We start from the raw sequence: 17029 nt of genomic DNA on the forward strand, positions 1-17029 counted from the left end.
CAGTCCTCAAGGCCCTGGCTCAGATGCCCCCTCCCCCAGGAAGCCCGTCTGCCCCCCCAGGCAGGGCCAGCCCCAGGGACCCATTCTTGGCTCAGTGTCACGGGGCTGGCGTCTGCATCCAGCCCTATGGCCCCGTTTTCACGGCCTGCTGAGTGCTTCTCCACGCGTGTCCCTGCGTGCAGCAGGTGCTCAATGAGCGTGTGATAGAGGCGTAAATAGATGCACGGTCAGGCTGGAATTGGCCTTAGGAACCATCCCGGCCTGTGCCTGGTGCTCATCAAAGTTCTGCGGGTTAGTTTGTGGGGTGGGGGGAGGAGGTCAGGTTTCCTTCGCTCTCGAAAACCAGGCCACACGCGGCAGCCTCAGGCCGTGCTCCACGGGTCACGCTGTGCGCAGCCGGCCTGGGTCTCCCCTCCGCAGGCAGCGGGCCCGGGCCTGCGGGACACCTGGGGACCTCAATGGGGCCCGGGCGCGCAGGCTCCCGCCGGGACGAGCTCCCGGCAGCCCGCCGTCCGCAGCGAGCGCGGCCGAGGAGCATCTCAGACCTCAGGAAAGGGAGGGGGAAAGGCACGCAGGTGTCGTGCAAAGGCCCGGGGGCCAGGGCGCGCCGGGGGCACCAACGCGGGGGCAGATCGGTGGCACGCGGGGTGGGGGGGCGGAGGAGGGAGGTCGGGGAAGAGGGGGGCTCCCAGCCCCAGCAGGCCGCGCCCCTCCAGCCTCCCAGCGGGGCTCGCCCCCAGCCACACCCCCCGCTCCCCGCCCGGGTCGCCGGGGAGACTCGGCTCCGCCCCCTGCCCGGAGCCCCGCCCCCGCCAGAAGCCCCGCCCCCCGCCCGCAGCTCCGCGCGAGAGGCGCCCGGCCGAGTTTGTCCCTCGGCGACCACCGTCGCCCGGACGGCGCCCGCCGCGCGCGCCGCCCGCCTGGCTCCCGCGCGCTCCTCCGCCCCACGCCGTGCGTGCCGTGCGTGCCGTGCGTGAGCGTGCGTGAGCGTGCGCGGGCGCGTCGGCCGGCAAGGGAGCAGCAAACGGCCGGCGGCGGGCGCCGCGCGGGGGGCGGGCGGCGCGGAGGAGGCGGCAGTGGCCATGGCCGAGGCGTCGCCGCAGCCCGGACGGTACTTCTGCCACTGCTGCTCCGTCGAGATCGTGCCGCGCCTGCCGGTGAGGCCCGGGCCGGCGGCGGCGGGAGCGCTCCCTCGGCCTGAGGCGGGCCGGCCCCGCCGGGGAAACTGAGGCCGCAGCGGCCGCGTGACCGGCGGCGGCGGCGGCGGCGGGGGCGGGGGCGGGGGCGGGGGAGGGGCGGGGCGGGGGCCTGGCTGCCGCGGCCTGGGGGCCCCGGGGCGGGCGCGGCGGCGACCTGTGGAGCGGCGCGCCCGGGCTCGGCCTGCGTCCCCGCGTCCCCGCGGGCTGGCGGCGGCGGCGGGCGCTGCTCGTGCCGGGCCGGGGTCCAGGGGCCGGGGTCCAGGTGCGCCGCACCTGCCGGGCCGCCCGACGTGCCCCGCGGCTCCCGGAAGCCCTGCGCCGCCGCTTCCGGCTGCTGCGCCCCGAGCCCGGCCCCGGCCCCCGGCGCCCCGACCCCCGGGCGCTGCGCGGCCACTTCCGGGTCGGCGGCCTGAGCCGCGGCCCCGACCTTTGTCCTCGGAGCCCCAGCCTCGGGGACCGCGACGGGACCGCGACGGAGCAGCGGCGGGGAGCGCCGTCGGCCAGGAGCGCGCGCGGTTCGCGGGGAGGCGGCCGACCCCGTGCCTGCCGTCGCGGCTTCCCCGCCGTGGCGCGCCGCTGCCGCCCGCGGGATGGGCCTGGGGAGCCCGCCCGGGGCCAGGCTGGCGGCCTCGCGGGAGCCGGGCGTGTGGGAGCAGGAGCCAGGCAGGCGGCCGGTCGGAGCCCGCGGGCAGCCGCACACGCCCAGACTCATCCTCCCCGGGACGCAGCGGGGGCGCCTCCCCGCCCGCCGTCGCTGCCCCTAGAGGCGCCGCGAGACGCCCTCAGCCCTCCCCGCGGGGCACCCCGGGGCGCCCCCTGCGCCCTGCCCCACGCTGAGCCGTCCGTTTGCAGCTGGAGAGGTGAAGCGCGCGGCGGCCCCCCCCCCCCGGGTCCCTGGAAGCGCAGAGCGCCGAGCTGAGCCGGGGCTCCGCGGATGCCCCCACCCCGCGCCTCCCCCGGGTGCTCGGGGAGGGCCGCTGCGTGCTCAGGGTCTGACGTCAGCGGGGATGGAAGCGGCTGAGCCCAAAGAGGTGGCTGGGTGCCGGGCAGACCACGCGCTGGGGCGCCCACCTGAGCCACGTGGAACCGCTGGAGGCTGCCGTGAGCGGAGCCCCCAGCACGGGGGACACGCGTGCTGTCAGGGGGTCCGGTCCCCAGCAGCGGCGTCAGAAGCACCCTGGGAAGACCAAGGAAGGTGGGCCCGGGGGGCCCTGGGCGGGAAGGCCGCACACCCTGCCGGGTCCTGCCGTGGCCCCGCACCCGGCATCCAGCAGCGGGCGTGATGCTCACGGGCGCTCGGGGGACAGATGGGGTGTGAACGTGGGAAGTGGTGGCAGCTGCGGAGGCCACAGGAAGAACGTGCGAGCGGGTGGGGAGTGGCGAGGGCGGGGCCGGCGTTCCCGTGGGCGCCGGCGGGTCCCTCTGCGCAGTGGCAGCTGAGGCGGGCTGTGGGCAGCAGGTGCGCTCCTGGGGTCCGGGGCTGGTGGGGCCGGGGAGTCCCACCACGTCTGTGTGGCCCTGAGCCCGAGTCCCTCTGCACCTGCACCTGCCCTGGGTCCTCCCTGGGTCTGCGCTGCTCTTGGAGTTCTGGCCCCTTGGGGGGCCCCTAGGGCCAACCTCACCCAGGGCAGACGATCTCGGGGGGCCAGCCGCCGCTGTGACTCCGCCAGGGGGTCCCCCGTTTACCCGTACCTGCCTGACCTGGGCGGGTCGCTCCCTTGTCTGCACCCCGTGTGCTCCCTGTCACTCAGGACGGGTTATTGCACCTCATAGGCGCGTCACGGGGTGGGGTCATCCCCTCGCCTCCCCCTGTCCTCCTCTTAGGGGAGAGGTAAGCGGTTCACAGTGAGGAGCCGTTGGTTAGACACAGGTGCTCACGAGTTAGGGCGGGTGAGCACGGGCTGCCCCCACCTGGACGCAGGCTCGGGACCCGCTCCATCGAGGGTCTCCTCACTTGGCTGCTTGGGTTAACCAAAGCCTTTGGGGCATGCAGAGCGCGGGGACACCCCCGGATCTGGTCCCTTCCCCGCTGCCTGCGAGCAGAGGCTGGAGCCTGCCTGAAATCCTGCGCCGGGTGGTCCACGGCTCAGACGGGCACACCTGGGTTCAGCGCGTGGGGCTTGCTCGGGGTAGAGAGCACGGAGGCCGGGCCCTGCCCACGGCCAGCAGACGAGCCACAGCCCTCTGGTCCTCGGTGGCCGCGGACTCCAGGGCCCTAGGCTTGAGGCCGTCCTCCGTTTACAGGTGGGGAGACCGAGGCTCGCAGCCAGGAGGTGACGTTTGAGCAGAGACCCAGCTTTGGAGAGGGGGCGAGCCAGGTAGCTATCTGGGGGAGAACGCTCCGCAGAAGGCCTGGTGCGCAGGCCCTGAGAAGAGGGCAGGGGAGCGGGAGCAGCCGGCTGGGGTGCCCACAGGGCAGAGCAGAGAGCGGGACCAGGGGCTCGTGCGCCGGGGGATGCTCAGGAGCCGCCGCGAGCCCCGGCAGCTCCGCTCCGGCCACGCAGCCTTGCCCAGGTGGCATGGGGCTGGGGACAGGCGGCGTGCTCGGGGGACAGAGGGGCCGCTGCTCACGGAGGCCCCCGGCTGACAGGCAGGTGTGGGCAGGTGGGCTCCGGGAGGAAACGGGGAGAGCCCGCGCCTTCCCACCAGCCCTGGACCTGAGGTCCCCAAGTGTCCCGCAGCAGAGCTGCCCCCACGGCCCCACTTAGAGGGGCGCAGGTCACTGTCCTCGCTGCTCCTCACAGCCTTGTTGAGACACCGCCCACCTGTGCACAGGGTGCGCTTCCGTGCTTTCTGTACACGCAGGAGTCGTGCACCCAACGGCCTATCCAGTTCCAGAATATTCCATCACCCCAAGGGCACCCCATCCCCATCAGTCATCCCTTGGCCCCCCCAGCCCCCTCCCCGTGTGTGGACGAGCCCATCCTGGACGTGTCACACACATGGACTCGCACCCCGTGGGGCCTCCTGTGTCTGGTTCCCTCCCGGAGCGTCGGGGGCTCGGGGTCCGTCCCCGGGGCGGCGTCTGGGGGGGGCCTCGCTCCCGCTGGCGACCGAGTGACGCTCCCGCACGTGGCTGGGTCACATCCCCCGTGGACGTGCGATGGGTTTTGTGTGACGTGCGTCTTCGTTGCCCCCCGGGCGCGTGCGCAGCCGCGGAACTGCAGGGTCAGCCGATGACTGCGTGCAGCTCTTCCAGGGACTGCGGGGCCGTGTCCGAAGCGGCTGCCCTGGGTCACGGCCCCCGGCCTGGTGGGGTTCTGATGGCTCCGCGTCCTCGCGTCCTCGCCGCCACTTGTCATCATGTGTTGCGGGCAGGCCGCGTGTCCCGGGTATCTGGGGTGCGGTGCCTGGGCCCAGGGCGCTGGGCGGCCTCCATCGTGTCTTTGGAGACCTGCCTGTTGGTTCTTGAGCCGTTTTTAGTTGGCTTGTTTGTACCTCGGTCGACGAATTACCAGGGTTGTGTGTGTATCTGGGATTCAGTTCCCACGACCTATGCAGCTCTTGCTACCCTCCCCCCCGGGCTTGGGCCCCTTTGGGGGCCCCTTTGCCTTTGGCAGCTCGGGGAGCGCAGGGGTCGCGGCCTGTGCTGCGGTGGCGCCCGCTGCCCCGATGGAGGTGCCTGGTGCTCCTGGATGTCAGCAGGGAAGGGCCAGGCCAAGCCGCGGTGTTGCTACCCCCGGGGGACGGTCACAGCCCCCTGTGCCCGTGGCCCCCCTGGGACGGTCAGCGCCCCCTTCTCTCCCACCGGGGGCAGCGCCTCTGAAAGTCCCTGAAGGTAGAGCTGAGCTGTCTTCCCCACCCTGCGGCTCCAGGACCCTCATGGGTGTGGGCTTGGGCTTGGGCTTATTTCTGGGAACCGGAGGCGGGGTCTGGTGTTTCCCACGCTGCCCCTGGGCCGGCCCCCCAGCCTCCAGTTAGGACATCTCGGTCTCCCCCATCTGACCCGTGGGGGGTGGGGAGCCAGGAAGGGGCGTGGCCAGTGGGGATGGGGTCACAGGCTCTGTGCTGGGGCTGCCGGAATGTTCCAGAAGTGCTGCCATGGGACGCCCACAGGCCGGTCCCTTTGCCTGGGTGGCACTTCCAGCCTCCGTGGTCATCTTCCTGGGACATGAACTCCTGGGGCCCCAAGGTCAGTCGTGCGACCCTCCCAGGAGCTTGGGGCGGGTGCTTCTGTGTGCACGTGGGGGCTGCTCCGTGGACCCCGTTTGGTACAGGCCTTGTCAGAGCCTTTGGCAGCTGGTGCGGTGGACTGTGGCGGGGTCCCCTGCAGCAGGGGCGGGTCCGGGGGCTCCAGGCCTGGAGATGCAGCGGCCGTTGCCCCGGGTGATGGGCGCCTGTGTCCCGCCCAGGCCGCCCCGTGAGTCTGACCCTGGCCTTGAGTGGTTTCCCAGGTGCTTGTGGAGCGTGTCCTGTGCTGAGTCCGCGGCCCCCCTGGCCCGGCGCTCACCCGCCCTCTCCTCTGCAGGATTACATCTGCCCCAGATGCGAGTCTGGTTTTATTGAGGAGCTTCCAGAAGAGACCAGGTAACGCGGCCCAGGTGCACGCGGCCCGACCCAGGCCCCTGGGGTGGTTCAGGTCTGTGGGCAGAGCCCGGATGGGCCACGTGGGGGGGCAGCCCGAGGCCGGGGGACCCCCTGCTGACTTGCACCGTCCTCCCAGGAGCACAGAGAACGGGTCTGCACCCTCCACGGCCCCCACGGACCAGAGCAGGCCGCCGTTCGAGGTGAGTCGGCCCCAGACCGCAGACCGCAGGCTTCCCTTCAGGCAGCTGCCCTCCCCTGTGCCCCCTGCCCTCCTCTACCCCCTTCCCCCATCAGGCTGTCCCTTGGGCCTGACCCTTGACCATTGACCCTTGACCCCCGGGGCCTCTCCTCCCTCTGTCCCGCACATACCGAGGCTCCCCTGGTGCGTCCCCCTCCCTCCGAGCCCCGAGCCTGGGACCGCGCCCCGTGGCGCCCGGAGGAGACGTGGGGTCCGGGCGAGGGCCTGCTGCTCTGCCCGTGATCACGGCCCTCCTCCCCACAGAACGTGGATCAGCACCTGTTCACGCTGCCGCAGGGCTACGGGCAGTTTGCTTTCGGCATCTTTGACGACAGCTTCGAGATCCCCACGTTCCCCCCTGGGGTGCAGGCCGAAGAGGGCAGGGACCCCGAAAGCCGGCGGGAGAGAGAGCAACACTCCCGACACCGGTATGGCGCCCGGCAGCCCCGCGCTCGCCTCACCGCACGGCGGGCCACCGGCCGGCACGAAGGCGTCCCCACGCTGGAAGGGTGAGGGCACGAGGGGGCCGCCCGCGGGGGCGCTCCTGGGAGTCTGGCGGCCTGCCCCATCCCGACTCGGCGGACTGGCCGTGTGCCCTTCCGAGGGTCCTGGGGGCCCCGGGGCGGGCCCTGAGCGAGGGCCCTCGTCCTGCCGTGCCCCGTCCTTCTGGGCTGGCCCTGCCCGTCCCCGTCCCGCTCCCCCTCTCCCATGCTATGGCTGAGACTTGGCCGCTCACATCTGGGTCCTGGTGTCCCAGCAGCGGGCGAGCAGGGTGGTGCTGGCGTTTGCTCCGCGGCCCGAGCTCCCTCCGTGTTGCGGGCTTGTTCCGTGTAGGCCCCACCCCCAGCGGGGACGGCCCGGCCGCCAGCGTCCTCACAGGTGCAGCCTGGCCTGTCACCGTGGGCTCAGACGCACGGGGCCCTGCCCGGGAGAGCGCTGACCACAGGCCCGGCCCCCGCTCTGTTCCAGGATCATCCAGCAGCTGGTCAACGGCATCATCACTCCCGCCAGCATCCCCAGCCTGGGCCTGGGCCCCTGGTGAGTAGGGGGGCGGGTCCCCTGGCGCCCTCCCCGGCCTCTCCGCCACTTGAACCCCAGACCTCTCTGCCCAGGGGTGTCCTGCACTCAAACCCGATGGACTATGCCTGGGGGGCCAACGGCCTGGATGCCATCATCACACAGGTACAGGGTGGCCGCCCCGTGGTGCGCACCGGGGAGTCGCCATCTCCCTCTGCTGAGGACGAGATGCGGGACGGGCCATGCTCCAGGGGACGAGGGTCCCCAGGGTGGGTGCCCTGCCCCAGCCGCCCTGGGGTGCCCGTGAACCTCCACATCCTGAGCCGTCCCGGGGAGCGGGGGGCGGCTGGCTCTCGGTGCCGGGAGGGCTCGTGCTGTCCCCAGGGCCGCTGCCCCCTGGGTGCGAGGTGGCCCTGACGGGACAAGCAGAAGCGCGGGTAGGAGCGCGGGGCTCGGCCTCGGGGGTCTGAGGACCAGCCTTGGTGCTTTTGCAGGTAACCCGGCCTTGATTTCAGAGCCCTGCGGGGCGAGGGGCCGCACCTGCCTGCCGAGCTCCCGGCACTCTGGCCTCTTGTCTTTCAGCTCCTCAATCAGTTTGAAAACACAGGCCCCCCGCCTGCAGACAAAGAGAAAATCCAGGCCCTCCCCACCGTCCCCGTCACCGAGGAACACGTAGGTGTGTGGCTCTCGGCCGCGGGGCCGCAGTCCCTGTCCCGATACCGTCCCCTCCCCAGGACACAGGGCTCGGGAGTCCACCCTGCGTGCCCCAGGGCTGCCCCGCGGGTCTCGGGCTGTCACAGGCTCCCCGCCCCGCAGGCTCCGGGCTGGAGTGCCCCGTGTGCAAGGACGACTACGGGCTGGGGGAGCGTGTACGGCAGCTGCCCTGCAGCCACCTCTTCCATGACGGCTGCATCGTGCCCTGGCTGCAGCAGGTGAGCCCCTGGGCCGCGGCCTCTGGGCCCCCACCCCGCGCTCAGCCTCTGAACCGCCTCCCTCTGTCCTCACAAAGCACGACAGCTGCCCCGTGTGCCGGAAAAGCCTCACGGGACAGAACACAGCCACCAACCCCCCGGGCCTGACCGGCGTGAGCTTCTCGTCCTCCTCATCGTCGTCCTCCTCCAGCTCGCCGAGCAACGAAAACCCAGCCGGCAACTCCTGAGCCCCTCGCCCCGCCCCCCTCCGGCCGCCCCCGGTGAGCACAGGACCTCGCGCCCCAGGCCCTGCGGGGCGGTGGGGGGCACCGCGGAGCTGGAGCCTGGAGGTGCCCCCACCCGCCTCGGCGCCCACACCACCCCCGCTGCAGGCAGAGACTCGGAGGACCGCCGCCTCCAGGCTGGAGAGAGCTCAGGCCTCCCTGAGGGGCGTCAGGCGCAGGGGCCTGGGCACACGGCGCCCCCGGGCGCCCCCGGCTCCCCCACCCGTTTGTCTCTAACCTCACCCTCCACACAGTCAACGGCGGAAAGGTTTTTATAATTTTAAATTATTACTGCTTTGAAATAAATGGACGTTTTAGCTCACGTGCGGCCCTGCATGATCTGTGGAAAGACTGGGTGGAGCCGCTAGGCCGGGGTCTCCGCGATGCCCGGACAGGCCACCAGGCCCCAAGCCAAGCGCAGGGGGCTCGGGACCACAGTACGACCAGCAACACAACAAAACTGCTCCGACAGACATTTTTTAAAGGAAAAAAATATGTGTATCTTGAAAGCTATTTAAAAATACACCTACTTAGAAACAAGCGGGTGCTCGGTGTTTTCCTTCTGTGCAGCACTGGGGGGGCTGAGCTGTGCGGCCCCGAGGTCGCGCCTTCACCAGCTCTGTGGCTGCGGACCCGCCCGGGAGCCGCCCCGCGACAGCCGCCGAAGTCGCAGAGCTTCACTGAGGGCCACGGCCCCACCCAGCGCCCCTCCAGCACGTGCTCCCCGACCTCATCCTCCAGGTGCAGGGCGGCTGCTGGGGGTGGGAGCCCCCAGGACCGTCGCCCTCCCCGTGCGGCGTCCCCCCGGCCCACGATGGCAGGGCTCGGGGTGCTGGGAGGGAGCAGCCCCGGAGCCCCTTGGCCTGCACGGGTCCCCCTGCCCCCACCCACCCTGCCCACCCCATGGTCACCACCGGAGCTGCTAGAGACCTGCGTGCACGTGTGTGTGCACGTGTGTGCTCCGGTGGGATGCCACCGCTCACGCGGGTGCTCTGATGGCCTCAGAAGTCCTAAAACCCAGGGGTACGCAGGACTGGTCACCCCCAGGGAGACCCCCCTGCCCCCCACCTTCCAGGGGTGCCCCCTCCCCGGCCCGTGGCCCCTCCTCACCGCCAGCAGTGCGGGGTCTGCCCGTGTCTGGGGCTCCCCCCCTGCCTCTTGGGGGGACCCCCAGGACCCCAGGTCACCCTCACCTCCCGGAGCCAGGGTGGAGACCTGTCACCCCGTGGCACGTCCGTGCTGCCCCTCCCCCAGCCTCCAACACCCCAACGGGTTCCCACCTCCCAGCCACCTCGGCCGCGTCCCAGCCCTCCTGGGGACCGACCCCTGGCCACATCCTTCAGGCTCTGGCCCGGGTGGAGCGTTTCTGGGGCGTCCGTGCCCCCCACTTGTGACTGGACACCTGTGGCCTCTGCTCAGCTCGGCGTCCGCCTGTTCCCAGACTCAGGAGCTCCCGGGGCTCAGGCAGGCAGGTGCCCGGCCCCGCACGCGGCGGATGCCCCGGGAGTGCTTGGAAACGGGGAGTGACCCGACGTGCTGGGCCGCGCCCCGGGCCACACGGCTCAGACCCCTCGTGGAAGCCCTGGCGGCCTCAGGAGACCAGGACGGGCAGGAAGTGGGTGGACAGGTGGTGCCGCTGTGTCCGGCCACCACGCCGCGGGGCCCCCTGCCCGTCCAGCGCCAGGAACATGGGCCGACCGCGGTGGCGCCAGCGGAGCGAGGCGTACGTGTTGTAGCCGTTCTCCTCGATGCGCTCCTGGAACCTGCAGTGGGCAGTGTAGACCCGCTTCGGGGGGTCGGGCGTGTGAGGCGGGCCACGGGCACCCCGCCCCCCGGCAGACACCCGGCCGCCCGCCAGCCCCGCGCGCGCGGCACTCACCGACCCGTACGGGTGCCCCCCGCGGTTCATGGCCACGTAGAAGCCGGTGTGCACAGCCTTGAGGGCCACGACGCCCACGCGGATGGAGCGGATCTCGATGATGCCTGGGGGGAGGCTGGGGGTCAGCCAGGGCCTGTCCACCCCCCCCCCCCGGCCCTGGCGCTCCTGTTGGCTCATGGGTCATCCAGGCGTCTGGGGGCTGGGCCCCGAGCACGGACACGGGGGAGCCACAGGCCCTGCCAGGAGGGGCCGGGAGCACCCGGGGGCGCGGGGGCAGGAAGGTGGGAGGACGTCAGCGGGGAGGGGTCCGAGGGCCCGGGAGCCACAGCCCCGTGTGGGGCAGGGAGGGCTTTGGGGTGGGGGGCGCCTGGAGCTCCGCTGTCACAACAGGTGACAAGCAGGACGGGCAGGATGGGTGTAGGCCACCCGGTACCGGCCACACTGGCAGTTCGCAGCCTCCTGCCCTGGCCATCCCGGCTGGGGACACGGAGCTCCAGATGGTGGGGGACACGGGGTGCTCAGGGAGCCCCAAGCGCACCCCATAACCCCGGTGGGGGGTGCTGACCGTGCCCACTCCCCAGAGAGGGAAACTGAGGCCTGGGACGTGTCAGAGCCAGTGTGGGGCCCCATCTGCAGGCGGGGGAGCCCCTGAGGAGCCTTCCCCGTGGCTCCCCCCGTCCCTGCTGCCCAGCGTGCGGACCTGAGGAGTGAGGAGTCTCCCACACCTGGGCCCCGCCGTGTACCAGGGGTTAATAATCTGGAGTCGAGGCTTTGCCCTCCGGTCTGCAGCCTGGACTTGGATGCCTCAGGCCATGGGGAGCTCACCCCACACAGCATGGGGCTTCTGTACCTGCGACCTCCCCCGTCAGGCACCCGGCTCCTCTCGCACAGTCAGCTTCTGTCTGCAGGGCCTGTCCCACCCAGTCCCACCTCCTCGGGGGGCCCCAGGCCTCTCAGATTAAGCTGCACCGGGACCTCACCCTATTTTCATTTGACTCTCACCCTATGTGGCCTCCTTGAAATGACCCTATTAGCTGATCGTGTGTGTAACCGCTTTGCCCTCTGCCGGGGGAGCCTCATGAGGGCGGGCTGGTCACGGCGACCTCCCTGCGCCCACTGCAGCACACAGGAGCCACCCAGTCAATGACCGCAGAAGTAGGGAAGGAGAGGAGGGCTCCACACACCCACCCCACAGAGCCGTCCCGTGAGTCACCAGCACTGCTGCCCAGATGGGGAACCCGAGGCTCCGAGAGACGCAGTGCCCATCCCGAGTCACCCGGAGGCCCGGGCCCCACAGCCGGCCTGGAGCCACCTGCCGGCCAGTGCCCACCAGCGATGCACCGGCCCAGCCAGTCCCCTCGTCATCGCCCCTGTCCGGTGCGCCTAATGAGAGCCCTGGGAGCCCGATGAAAGCAGCTGCAAGGGCAGGGGGTGATTATCTGCCCTAATGGTGGTGATTCAGGCAGTGGCCATGATTACACCCCCCGCCCCGCTGCCCAGCCCGGCCCCGGAGCTCCCCGCAGACGGGCCACAGGGGCACTGCCCGCCGCAGGTGCCCGGGCTCCTCCGCCCCCTCTGCTCGTGCCTCCTCGCCTGCATACATTCCACAAACACTTATTGAGTGCCTCCTGTTTGCTGGGCAGGGCGTCAGCGCGGTGACTCCAACGCGACAAGGTTCTGGGCGTTAAGGAGCGCCAGCAACACCCCGACGCCCACGCCAGCCGGGTGACCCTGGGGCCGCGGTCTGCCCTCTCTGGGCCTCGGCCACCTAGAGGGTGTGTGGGAACAAACAGAGGGGCCCGCACCCGGGCGGGTTCTGAGCTTGGGCGCGGCGCGGACCCCAGCTCTGCTCCCACCTCCCCTGTCACCGGGACCTGGGGGCGGCTTCGCTCGGCCCACGCGCCCAGGGGCCCTGCCTCACCTATTCCGCAAACCCCTTTCTCCGCTGCTGGAGCCAGGCCCGGAGCTGGGAGCGTTCCCTCCACTGTCCAACCCTCCAGCGCCTGCGCCGGGCCCATTTCACAGCTGGGGAAACCGAGGCCCCAGCGGGAGCGGCTTGGCCGACAGCGACACACCCCGCGGGACGACGACCGGCGGGTCCCCACCGCGGCTGCCGCCCCGCCCGCCCGCCGCCCCGAACTCACTGTCCGCGCCGTGGCGCCAGCGGGTGCCCTGCACGCGGCCGCCGGGGTCCACGCGCAGGAAGAAGCGGGTGGACGAGAAGAGGCGCCGCCAGCGCACGTCGCCCTCCAGGTGCGGGTAGCTGCGCGGCCTCCGCGGGCCGCCCGGGGTCCCCGCGGCGCCCGGCGCCCGAGCCAGCAGCAGCCACGCCAGCCCCAGCCACAGGCGGCCGCGCATCGCCCCGCGCCCCGCGCCCCGCTCGCCGCCCGCTCTCGCCGCCCCCCGCGCGTCCGCGGCTCGGCCATCGCCGGGGGGGCGGGGCCACGCGGGGCCGGCCGGCGCGGGCCAATAGGGAGGCAGGAGCGGGGCCGGAGCCAGGGGGCGGGGCGGGGCCACGGTCGGGAGCTGGGGGTGGGCGGGGCCTGCGCCAGGGGCGGGGCGGCCCCGCGGTCGGGAGCTGGGGGTGGGCGGGGCCTGCGCCCAGGGGGCGGGGCGGGGCCACGGTCGGGAGCTGGGGGGTGGGCGGGGCCTGAGCCAGGGGGCGGGGCGGGGCCACGGTCGGGAGCCGGCGGTGGGCGGGGCCTGCGCCCAGGGGGGCGGGGCGGCCCCGCGGTCGGGAGCTGGGGGTGGGCGGGGCCTGAGCCAGGGGGCGGGGCGGGGCCACGGTCGGGAGCCGGCGGTGGGCGGGGCCTGCGACAGGGGGGCGGGGCGGCCCCGCGATCGGGAGCTGGGTGTGGGCGGGGCCTGCGCCAGGGGGGCGGGGCGGCCCCGCGGTCTGGAGCTGGGGGTGGGCGGGGCCACGGTCCGGATCCGGCCGTGGGCGTGGCCTGCGCCCAGGGGGCGGGGCGAGGGGCGGGGCCACTCGGGGACTGTCTTGCCTCCCCGCGTGTTTGTCTTGCGGGGCGGGGAGGCCAGTGCGTGTCCGTGAGTCACCGGCTTAGCCTGCAGGGGCTGCGGGGGCGTGGGTGTGAGACAGGCGGGCCCGCAGGGACACGGAGGGACACAGGGACACAGCGCCGGGGGAGCCCGAGACCCGGGAGGGGCGGAGCTGCCAGGGGTCGTGCCCGGTGGACTCGCCTGGCCCCAGGCTGGAGCCCCCTAGAGCCAGGCCCAGGGACCGCCGGGCGCACCGGGGTTGGGCGGGGGCCGGGAGCGGTGCCGCGCTCGCGAGTCTGTGGCCGGCTGACCCGGGCGCGGATGATGGCTGGGGCGGCCCCGTCCCCAGCGTCCAGAGCTGCATGGCCCGGGAGGGATCGACAGCCATCCCCGCTCATGACTAGACACACCCAGGCCCGCTGGGAGCCACCCTGCGGCCCGGATCCTGCGAGGGGCGCACTGAGCCTCCCCAGACAGAGCCCCGCGATGTCGTTGACAGGTGGGGACACGGGGGTGGGTGGGTCAGCAGCTGCCCCAGGCCGCACACAGGACACACCCCAGGGCTCCGCTGCTCCTCTGCTCCACAGGCCCAGGTGGCACCGCAAGCAGCACCCGGGTGAAGCCGAGGGGACAGGCCTGGCCCGGTGCAGTGCTGGAGGGCGGAGCCGGCCGCCTGGCAGCCGGGAAGCCTTGGCCCGCTCTGGGGACTCCCTGACCCTCCTTCCTGGGCGCAGGCGGGCCTCCTACCGGCTGTGCCCAAGCCCCGGGGCCTGGGCACGGAGATGGGAGCGCATGTCCCCCCCACCCCACCCCGAGCCTCGTGCTGCCTCTGGAAGGTGGGCCGGAGGATGGAGGGCGGCGACGCACCAGCTCGCTGGGCACAGACTCGTAACATCCTGATTCCCAGCAGCCAGAAACTCCCCTTCCTGGAGTGTCCCCACCCTGCCCCCAGGACGACAGTGCTGGGGGCTCTGTGAGGTGGGGGTGGACCCACGCCCAGGAAGCTGTCCTGCCCCGGGTGCTGTTGGAGCTTAATAACAGCTTCATTGAAATATAATTCACGTACCTCACAGTGCGCCCAGGTAAGCCTGCAACTCCGTGTTTTCAAGGGAGCGTCGTCAGCCATCACCTCTATCCAGTTCCAGAACATTCCATCGCCCCAAAAGGAAGTCCTGTCGCCATCCGCCCTCATCCCCATCCGCACCTCCAGCCCCTCCCCCCGGCCCCAACTCCCACCCCTACCTCCATGAGCCCCCTCCCCGTCCTGCACGTGTCACACACGTGGACTCCCAGCCCGTGGGGCCTCCTGTGTCTGGTTCCCTCCCTGAGCGTGTGGGCTCGGGTCCGTCCCCGGGGCACGTGGGGGCCTCGCTCCTGCTCGGGGTCCAGGGACTGTATCATTTATCCATTGACACTTGGTCATTTCTATCTTCTGGCTGCTGTGGATTGTGTTGCCGTGGACGTGGGCGTACGGGTTTCTACGTGGACGCGGTTTTGTTTGTCCTGCGTGTAGGTAGAGTAGACCTGCTGGGTCAGGTGGACCTCTGAGCCGCCAGCCCGCCTCCCGACCACCCGCCGCGCCGCAGCCCACGTGGGCACATCCTGCAGCCCGTCTTCACGGGGCAGAGCGGAGAGATGGTGCGCGTCCTCGGGAGACGCGACACCTATGGAGTGGGTGCGAGGACAGTGCTGTGAGCATCGCTGCCACGCGGCCCCTGACGCGCCACTGTCTCTCGGCTCCGCAGCAGGTTCCCCGGGGAATAAACACGACACTGCGCGAACCACTGTGTGGTGGGAGGCGCCAGGGCGGGGGTGTTGGCCGTGGGCGGCGGTGCCAGGGGCTCGGGGGACACGGACACCCGAGCTGAATTCTTGACATGCGCCCTCGTGACATCTCACCTCAGGAAACACGCACTGGGACCTTTCTACGTAGCGGATGCGTGAGAGTAGGCCCGCAGGGATGGTTCCGCCCCACCTCGGGGCACAGGCCGCGTCTGCTGCAGGCAAGGTCGTCTGGGGTTTTTTAAAGATTTTATTTATTCATGAGAGACCCAGGCAGAGGGAGAAGCAGGCTCCCCGCAGGGGGCCCAACGTGGGACTGGATCCTGGGACCCCGGGGTCACGGCCTGAGCCAAGGCAGGCGCCCCCCCCCCCCCCCAGCCTACCACAGCCTTGCTTCTTGGTCGCAAACCCAGTGTCATCTCTGATGAGCTGAACGACAGCCCCTTTCAAAGATGCGACCATATTCTCATCCCAGGAAACTGGGAGTTTTACCTTATTTGGAAAGAGCCTTGGCAGATAAAGATACTAATAAATTAAGATGCTCAGGACGCCTGGTGGCTCTGGTGGAGCATCTGCCTTGGGCCCAGGGCGTGATCCTGGGGTCCTGGGATCAAGTCCCACATCGGGCTCCCTGCATGGAGCCTGCTTCTCCCTCTGCCTGGTTCTCTGCTGCTCTCTGTGTCTCTCAGGAATAAAGTCTTAAAAAAAAAAAAAAATTAGGGATCCCTGGGTGGCACAGCGGTTTAGCGCCTGCCTTTGGCCCAGGGCGCGATCCTGGAGACCCAGGATCAAATCCCACGTCGGGCTCCCGGTGCATGGAGCCTGCTTCTCCCTCTGCCTGTGTCTCTGCCTCTCTCTCTGTGACTATCATAAGTAAATAAATAAAAATTAAAAAAAAAAAATTAAGATGAGCAGATGAGGAAAGCACCCTAAGCAGACCCCAAGTGTCCTTATGAGAGAAACGTGGGAAGATCTGACACAGACACAGAGGAGGCCACGCGACCACGGAGGTGGAGAGCTGAGGGGTGCAGCCACAGGCCGCGGGACCTGGCGCCCCCAGAAGCTGCCCGAGGCAGCAAGGACCCCCGCCTGGAGCTCCCAGTGTGAGCGCGGCCCCGCCAGCCCTTGGTTCCAGCCCACGGGTGCTGATGCTGCGCGTCGGGTGGGTCTCCAGGAATGTGAGAATGCGCTTCTGTCGTCCAGGGCACTGGGTGTGTGGTAATTCATTTACTTTTTTAACGATCTATTTATTTTGAGAGAGAGACAGAGACAGAGAGAGCGCAGAGGGAGAGGGAGAAGCAGACACCCCGCTAAACAGAGCCTGCCATGGGGCTCGATCCCATGACCCTGGGCTCATGGGACCCCGAGACCACGATCGGAGCCCAAACCAAGAGTCAGACGCTCAAGCCACTGAGCCCGCAGGCGCCCCCGCTCGTGGCAACTCCCTACAGGCAGCGCCGGGATCCGGCCTCCTCTCCATCTGCAGACCCTTGCCTTTCTCTGCCTTATTTTTTTTTAAGTGTTTTTTCTATTTTTTTTTAATTTAAAGATTCTATTTATTAATTCACGAAAGACACAGGCAGACAGAGAGAGGCAGAGACCCAGGGCGAGGGAGAAGCAGGCTCCGTGCAGGGAGCCCGACGCGGGACTCGAACCCGGGACCCCGGGGCCACTTCAATTATCGTTCACCTTTTTCCTAAGTTTTACAAGGAAACTCGGTGTCACCGTCAGGAGCGGGGAGCCCCGCGGGGACTCGCCGGCGATGAGCCGTGTTAGGAGGGGACCGTGCGGCCGGGCCTGGGGCGCGGGGCGGCGGGCGGGCAGCGTCCCGGGCTCCAGGGGAGCAGGGGTCCCGGGCGTCTAGGCCTCGGGGGGCCCAGGGCCGAGGGCGCTCCCAGCAGTGAGTCAGACCCGAGGTCAAGGCCCCGGGCGCCTGCAGAGGCCGCGGCTGGCACATTCCCCGCCGCTGGGATCATGAGGCCCAGCCCCGCGTGGGCAGCCGCGTCTGGAATGTGCTGTGGAGGGACCGCGCGGCCCAGGGACTGGCCCTTCCACCCCGGGCGACCGGGGCCCACGCCTGCGGACGCGGGTCGCCGCCCCGGGCTCCGCCCCCGCCGCCCCGGGGTCCTCCACCACCTCCCGGGCCCCGCCGCCCCGGCTCCGCCCCTGGGCTCTGCCCCCACCTCCCGGGCCCC

General features: G+C 70.7%; 2 protein-coding genes across 4 annotated transcripts; one reads left to right on the forward strand and one right to left on the reverse strand.

The window, feature by feature from the left end:
* The first annotated feature begins 990 nt into the window (after nt 1-990).
* Nucleotides 991-8716, forward strand: RNF126 (ring finger protein 126). Of its 2 annotated transcripts, none has more exons than XM_035703291.2 (9): nt 991-1157; nt 5668-5726; nt 5863-5926; nt 6229-6392; nt 6934-7002; nt 7077-7146; nt 7564-7657; nt 7798-7913; nt 7991-8716. In XM_035703291.2, exons 1-9 carry the CDS (start codon nt 1083-1085, stop codon nt 8138-8140), a joined length of 861 nt encoding a protein of 286 aa, XP_035559184.1. In that variant the 5' UTR covers nt 991-1082; the 3' UTR covers nt 8141-8716. The 2 variants fall into 2 exon arrangements, with proteins under 2 accessions (XP_035559184.1, XP_025312415.1); XM_025456630.3 differs by having other exon boundaries at nt 992-1157; nt 6229-6473.
* Nucleotides 8710-12414, reverse strand: FGF22 (fibroblast growth factor 22). Of its 2 annotated transcripts, none has more exons than XM_025456632.3 (3): nt 12200-12414; nt 10056-10159; nt 8710-9939 (listed from the first exon to the last, which is right to left on the reverse strand). In XM_025456632.3, exons 1-3 carry the CDS (start codon nt 12411-12413, stop codon nt 9739-9741), a joined length of 519 nt encoding a protein of 172 aa, XP_025312417.1. In that variant the 5' UTR covers nt 12414; the 3' UTR covers nt 8710-9738. The 2 variants fall into 2 exon arrangements, with proteins under 2 accessions (XP_025312417.1, XP_025312418.1); XM_025456633.3 differs by having other exon boundaries at nt 8710-9962.
* Nucleotides 12415-17029: the final 4615 nt, after the last annotated feature.

The sequence above is a fragment of the Canis lupus genome, chromosome 20 (assembly GCF_003254725.2).
Source record: "Canis lupus dingo isolate Sandy chromosome 20, ASM325472v2, whole genome shotgun sequence".
NCBI classification, from domain to species: Eukaryota; Metazoa; Chordata; class Mammalia; order Carnivora; family Canidae; genus Canis; species Canis lupus.